Source organism: Scatophagus argus, chromosome 12 (genome assembly GCF_020382885.2).
Source record: "Scatophagus argus isolate fScaArg1 chromosome 12, fScaArg1.pri, whole genome shotgun sequence".
NCBI lineage: Eukaryota > Metazoa > Chordata > Actinopteri > Scatophagidae > Scatophagus > Scatophagus argus.
Genome location: NC_058504.1, coordinates 21,441,545 through 21,449,071, shown reverse-complemented (window position 1 = coordinate 21,449,071; position 7,527 = coordinate 21,441,545). Strand labels below are relative to the sequence as shown.

Below are 7,527 nucleotides of genomic sequence, written 5' to 3'. Positions count from 1 at the left end.
AATAATAATACACTAATATTAGCGCTCTGTTCAAAAACCTTTTTATATTGAAATTATTACAGTCGTTTATATTTTTTCATATTTTTGTTGGTAGTAGGCGACTAACTTCCTCAATCTATATTACGACAGTTCCATCTAGTGTTCTTCTAATAGAACGTCCACTTTCAGTTGATCCGCCCTGTCTTCAATTCTATTGGCTTACGAATTTTTAAATGGTGGGCTTGTTCTACTTCGCCATTGGCTCCGTGATGTGTTCGTCACAGCAGTTTACGGAAGTGTAACCACCCACTACAAAGATGGAGGACGAGTTCTCAGATTTGAGCAGACCACAAATGTACTTGTTTGGTGAGCTCGCTTATTCTGACACAGCTAATATTTTTCGGTCGCACAATCAGTTTTACTACCATGTTACCATGCATAAATAGCCATTTAACATTTTTAGCTAGAGAAGGTTAGCTAGATAGTTGGCTAACCTGCCTGCCCCTACTCGCGCCAATTCAGCTCTTTTGTTTGCTAGCCGATAAGGGGATGGAGATACATAGTTAGCAAATAATGAAACCCGTACATCTCAAATAATTTGACGCATTTCTGTATATTGTTTAAAATAAGTGCAAACATGAGGTTAGTAACACGTTGCACGTTTTCCCTAGGTTGTACCCTGAAATCGGACAAACGGGAGTTCAAAGTTGACGTAGACGACGATGATACGGAGCAACAACTGTCACTCAAATCAGTAAGGCCGACGCTTTCCATCGCACGTAGGGTGATATTTTCAGCTGAATAATGCATAAATGTCACCCTAATGCGGCTATATCTCATTTATATGTCTGTTTGTCTCTAACGTTGTGAGCGAAGATGGATTTTCTTAAATACTCTGTAACCCTGTTAACCTCTGTTGCGTTAAAACTCGGAGACCCTTTCCCTTCTCTCAGGGCTGTTGCAGAACCTGTATTGAAATGTGAAGTTGCATTATTTCCCTCAGAATCTGTTTAAAACGTCCACACCACCAACAAGAATTCACACAAATCGAAAATGGCAAATTAAAATGCATAATTGCAATTTTTAAAACAATAAGCATAGCTGTACCCCCAGGTGCAGCAATCCAAAATGAATCGGCTAAGTTACTGGTAACTGAAACGATCCTTTGGTGGTTTTCATGATTTCTTATATCAGCCTCTTTTGATCTCTTTCTGTCTCTGTGTGTGTTTATTTGCCTCGGTGTGTTTTGAAATATGAAACAGAGAAAAGGAAGAAACTTGTGAACCCCAAAATTAGATTGTAACCCTTAAGTTGCGTCTCTAGTATTAACAGCTATACCTTGAAATGTTTTGGTAATCTTATTGTGAAAAATAGTTACTATCCACTTAATTAGCTGATTGTAACTTGAATATTCATAGTTCATTGGGTCAGGCAAAGGGGATCAGGACCAACACTAACCTGATTCACTTGAGACATGGATGTAGTGTTGTAAAAAGTCTGCTGTGTTGGTTTTCCAGGTGTGTCTGGGAGCTGAGGCTGAGGATAAGTTCCACATGGTGGAAATTGAGGGTCTGACTTATGATGGAAAAAGGACCAAAGTGCCACTGGTTGTCCTGAAACCGTCCGTTCTGCCCTCTGTGAGTGAACGCCATAGCAGGCAGTGTTTTTATGAAGTATTTAAAGAGCCGTTCCATGGTATATAAGTTACGAAAAGGCGTATTTATTAGGTGGCATGTATAATCTGTCATGTCTATTTTTGTCCTTGTCTTGTTCTTGAACTTTAACTAGTAAAATTTAAATAGTTTTGACCTCTTTTATGCATAATATAAAGACAAACACTAGAAAAGAACATAAATATACATTTCAAAATCCTATTAATGTTTGCAAACAATATATTAACAGTTATTACATTGTTTATTTTGTAGTAACTGTCAATTTCTTGTCCAGATGAGTTTAGGTGGATTTGAGATCACACCTCCTGTTACCTTCCGTCTCCAGTCTGGATGTGGGCCAGTTCACATCAGCGGGCAGCATTTTGTTAGTGAGTAGTGCTGCTATTTGTGTGTGTTCTTCTAGAATTACAGACATAGACATACAAACTATGCCTCATCATTGATACGAAATACTTACCTGTTCCGCGCTATGTCAGTCACCAAGTCTCCATATCACAATTCGTTTTGTCAGCTTTTATTGCTCAGCCCCTTTCCTTGATGATAAAAATCACACTGTTTTCAAGAATGATGAAAAGTCTGTGCAAAGGCTGTTCAGATCTTTAAATAAAAATCATGAATCTGAATTAAACAGAAGTCATCACCATGCAGTGCCAGTAACCAGCGTGTACTTTGTAGGTGTGAAGGATTCAGAGGATGAAGAAGAGGAGAACAACACGTCACCAGTGAAGCGACCTGCAAGCCTGATGTCAGGGAAAAAGCCTGCCTTGGTAGCTACTTCAGTGTGTTCTTTGAAATCATTTAGCTGCAGAGCTGCCATCAGTAAATTTTAAAGTAGTCAAATCCTGATGTCACTTTCTATGTTTGAATGGGAGAGATAACTTGCTGTCACCAAAAGTCAGTATCAAAGAGGTATAATGTTTTTGTCATCCAATACTAACACCATTCAGGCCCTCTGTAAAACTATGATGATTCATTCTCCATGTAGAAAAAACTAAAGATGGATTCTGATGACGATGAAGAAGACAGCGATGAGGATGATGATGAGTATGCTTTTCTTTAAATTCAGAATTTTTTAAGACACTGTGCATGCAGCAGAGAAAAACACAACATTTATCTGCTTAACATTTCAGCCAAGTGCACAAATGATGTGAGGACTCATTTTATTCAACGAATTTCTTCTTTTGTGAGCAGCTTTGTTATATTAATTTTTACCCGAGTCAACATTTTTTGCCTTCCTCTTCTGTAGTGATGATGATGATGATGACAGTGATGACAATGATGTGAAACCTCAGAAGAATGTTGGAAAAGAGCCCAAAAAAGTAAGGCTGTTTATTTGTTTCATTTATAAATTATGTAAAAACTGAACTAAGCTTTCACTTCCTTCACTGGTCAGACCAGACTAAACGTAGGTCACTAAACATGTGTTTGGATTGTATCCAATCCCCTTTTGTCCACCAGGTGTCAGGGTAGCCAAGGACTTTTCCTCCATTTACTTTTTTTGTGTGTGTGAAAGGAATTTCTCTGTGTTGCTACAGTCTGCCCACTCCTCTCTTTACATCATTAAACTCCCACATATGGTATCCTATAGTAGCATTTTGTTTCAGCAGGCCCTTCCCATTCCTGCACTCACTGACCGTCCACCCTTTTTTGGATGAGACAAAACATGGAACTTTTTCATCCTGTTCGCTCATGTACCCACCTGTTTTCCACGAGTAAAACACAGGGTCTGTGTGGTGTAATGATTGGATTTCTCCTCTGTAATCTGCTTCAATTCTCACTGTCTCACCAACAAGACGGCACTGTGTTATCCTACACACACACACACACTCTCACACACTCACACTTAAAGTAATATACACAATGTAGGTGTAGGCATATATGTGTAAGTACACATGCATACTTACAAAAATGCATTCAGTCTACAAACATTAACAATATATGTATAAATTACTGTATGCAGAGGAGCACACATTACACACAGTCTCTCTCTCTCTCTCTCTCTCTCTCTCTTTTTCTCTCTTTCTTTCTTTCTTTCTCACTCACACACACACACACACACACACACACACACACCCCAGTTATGGGAAACATCTTCACCCATTTTTCTGTAACACTGCATATCTTTGTCCCTCTGTCATCCCACTGTTAATATGATTGCTCCTTTTTATCGTCTCTCATACCATTTCAGCTTTGCACCTGGCCTTTGCCTTTGAACACTTGTTTTGTGTGTTACCACAATCATTTGCAAGTGTGTGGGTGCATGTGTGTATCTGCCTCACTCTTACTGTTGTTGTCTGTTTGTGATTTCCTTCCCTGTTTTTTTTCTTAAACACGTTATCCCAGTGCACACTGTGCCAGGCGAAAGATCAAAGCAGGGCAGATGCGCATACCTGCGACGTGAGCGCCGATCCTCGCCTCAGGGACAGATGACAGCTGAGCATTTCTGTCACCTGTTGATTTATTCTGTTGTCTTCTCCTCCAGTTCCTCCAGCTCGTGCACACCACTCCCCTCTCCTTCATGACCCTAATCCTTTTTTTTCCACATTACTTTAGCTCCATGCTATCCTGTCTCATTCCTTAATAATGAAAGCACAAAACTCGAAAGTAGGGCTGGGAGCAATTAGTTTTTTTTTTTTGTTGTTTTTTTTTTGACTGCTAATTCAGCAGTATGTGGTGTAAGTTTTGGTGTTATCTAACCTCGTTGTTGTTAAAAGTACCAACGAAAATGTGTCCTAACGTGTGGAAAGTGGGCATCAAATGTTTGGTCAGATGCAGCAATCTTGTTTAAATGTTTTTTGATCAGATATTGACCTCAACAGGAAATTGGGGGAACATGACTAAATTTAGACTGTAGTTTAGTTAGTTTAGTATATCTGTTCATGCTTAACAACATTATTAAGTAGGCCTGTGTGCAATATGTTGGGATGCTCTGACAGGCGCCGAAATTCGAGACTTTGACACATTCATGGTTTTCCATGTGTTTCTATTCAAGCATCATTCAGTCACCACTGAGTTTGAAAGAGAAACTGAAGTGAAGATAAAAAAAGTAACCACCGTAAGTCAGTGCCCTCCATGCTGCTCTTCACTCTGTTTTGAATGCATTTGTGATGTTGAATGTGGAAGTCATCTGCCAACCATTGAAAAGAAGTCAATCACCTAGTTTTAGGGGCATTTTGAAAGCGCTGGACGTAATACTAAGTTTTCTTAGTATTACATCCAATAATAGTTTTCTTGGAGCTCTGGCATTTTACCAGTTTGGGCTCATCAGCTACTGTTACTGTCTTCAAAATGTCTTTGCTCCTGAGGCAGAAGTTGCCAATGATCCTGGAACTCAAGAGTTGGAAGCACTGCGTTCTTGAAGATGGCAAACAAGTCACGAAGCTGACTTCTCAACTAGTCTAAAAAAACTTTTGATATAGTAGTGGTGGGATAGTGAGAGAGTGAGCGATTGAAACATAGTTTATTTACTAATTATTTCAATATGGATATCTGGTAAAGGAATCGACCACTGTAACACCCTCACAGCATCTTGTATTACCAGGCATTGCTTGAGGAAATAACACATGTAATTGCCTTGTAGCAGTTATGTCAACACAGGCAATTACACTTCTAACCCATTCCAAGATGAATACCAGTGATTGCAAAGAAAGGGTTGGTGCTCAGGAAATGCAGGTACTTGTCTTGGCTATTACAAGGTAATTACACAGGTGACTGTGAGCAGTGGAAACCTGACGGGAAGGCCTCCAGTGTGGAGAAGAACAATGACGGGTTATTGGGGTACTAAGTATCTGATCAGTAACAAATTACCAAGTATGTCTGGTGCTTCCTCTGTAATTTCATCCAGTGCTGCTGCATTGGAGATAATTTTAGTTCTGGTAATGCATCATCCTTGATTTGGTGGCAGCTATGTTTTTAGTACAGCCTTCAGATGAACAGTACTTCGTTCTGAGAGTATTGATTTGTAACATTAGGTCTACCACTGCTCCTTTGGCTTTAAACATAGCTTTATGCTGTTGTCCTTGTTGGTTCTTGTTGCAGAGTGTACATTTTTTTGTCTTCTTGGGTTGAAATGCTGTTGAAAACAGTTTGCACATGGAGCGGTAATATTTTTATGACCAAAGATGGGGGGGGAGAAAACAACACAAACACCTCATGGCAAAAAATTCTGAACAAAATTAACCACAATTGCAGTCACTTCTACAAATGTGGTTCACATTATGTTGCATCCAAGTTATAATTTGTCAGCCATAAAAGAGGCAATACAATTAGCGCTTTGATATGAGAGTTTTTGAAACAACATGATGATCTACAGACCCAAAGAGTTTATGTTATTTTAACATCCAACATAAAGTATCTTTGGGAAAACTCTGTAAGTCAGATGTTAGCAAAAAGCAATACATTTTGATTATGGCAATTGGAATAATATGGTTATTATTTATGATATAGAATTGGATCCCGCTTATTGAATAGTACATTTAAAATCCGGTGCTTATTCTTTATCAGTCCTTCAGTTGACGCTTGAATCATTGGTATTTGACAGTTGGTTCTTAAACTTTGTGCCAGATGCTCCCTAGATTGATATATAAGAAGCCATGGATCTCCATTTGATAAAGTTCTTGTCCCAGGGATGGATCAGCAGAAGTTTATTTTCCTCAGTTACCTCTCTGTGATTCTGTACATATATAATCACTTTAATACAGAATGTTCTGCTTCTTTTCTTATAAGCCTTTTTACATGTTTCTTATCACATATTTTGTGAGCACTTCAGTAAAGCAGACTGGTAATTTGAGCTGTTTAAAGCCCTCATAATTCCTATAAATACAGGGATGTCATTCTGGACATGTTTCTTTCTCAGAGCCTTGAGTCTTCTGTGAAGAAGCCCAACAAGACTCCAGTGAAACAAAACGGCCCTGCAGGAAAACCGTCAGGATCAGCAGTCAAACAACAGATTAAGGTAGGAAAGGCTCTATCACCTGCAAAGCTTTATTTTCTAGTGATTCTTTAATTGATTGCTTAACGTGTCATACTGTGGTGTGCAGTTTCTCTGTCCTGTTTGTTAGAATGCAGGCACAGGTCCCTCTTCCCTTCTTAATCCCCATTGTAAGTCTTTTTCTTTTGTTGGTTAATGTTGTTTTTAAATTTCTTGCTAGAAATTATAGAAGGCCAGAACATTGTCTGTTTGGCTGATAAATTAGATCTGCTACTCCAGACTGTAGTCAAGCCAGCAGCTCTGTTCAAAAAGAAAGACATCGTGTCATATCACTCCTAAAAATATACAAAATAATGATGGATGTTACAGAAAAAAACATAATAAATGCATTTATATGCTCCATCATTCAGAAGCTACTTTGATATGATATGATTCAGTATGATTTGTCTTAATATATGCATAAAACACACTGACAGAATAAAGAAGTGGAGGGCAGCAAATGTGAGACCCTCCTTTCTTTGCAAACAGACTTGGACCTAACACAGCTTTCAATATGTGAAGTCAAAACCTGAACAGACCTGCGTGCAAAATGCATTGCACAGTGCTGTGCTCCTAAAGTAATAATAATAACAATGGGGGTGGGGGGGGAGTAAAAACATCTTTATCTTTTGTGTTAAATTATTTCAGCTCAGACATGAGCCTGAGGGGACACAAGGCATCTATGACCAGGGGGATTTTTTGCATTTATTGGCATTCTCAATTAAAATGTGCCAAAAACAGTAAAAAAAACAAACAAAAAAAAAAGACAGAGAGAGCCGTCCCATTCCACAGCCAAGGAATGTGATAAATGCGCATTGCAGTTAGCTCAACCTGATAGTTAATTTCTCATTTGGAATGTCTTGGACAGCCGCCTCTCAAAACCCAAAGCTTGAACTCTGCCTCCCT

General features: G+C 38.9%; 1 protein-coding gene across 1 annotated transcript in view; it reads left to right on the top strand.

Moving 5' to 3' along the window:
* Positions 1 to 245: 245 nt before the first annotated feature.
* Positions 246 to 7,527, top strand: part of npm1b (nucleophosmin 1b) — a 15,879-nt gene continuing 8,597 nt past the window's right edge. The window contains exons 1-8 of the mRNA XM_046406502.1: positions 246 to 345; positions 651 to 733; positions 1,497 to 1,616; positions 1,927 to 2,020; positions 2,328 to 2,419; positions 2,638 to 2,696; positions 2,899 to 2,971; positions 6,508 to 6,606. Of these exons, the coding sequence (XP_046262458.1) occupies positions 297 to 345; positions 651 to 733; positions 1,497 to 1,616; positions 1,927 to 2,020; positions 2,328 to 2,419; positions 2,638 to 2,696; positions 2,899 to 2,971; positions 6,508 to 6,606 (669 nt within the window). The 5' untranslated portion in view covers positions 246 to 296. The remainder of the gene's footprint in view (positions 346 to 650; positions 734 to 1,496; positions 1,617 to 1,926; positions 2,021 to 2,327; positions 2,420 to 2,637; positions 2,697 to 2,898; positions 2,972 to 6,507; positions 6,607 to 7,527) is intronic.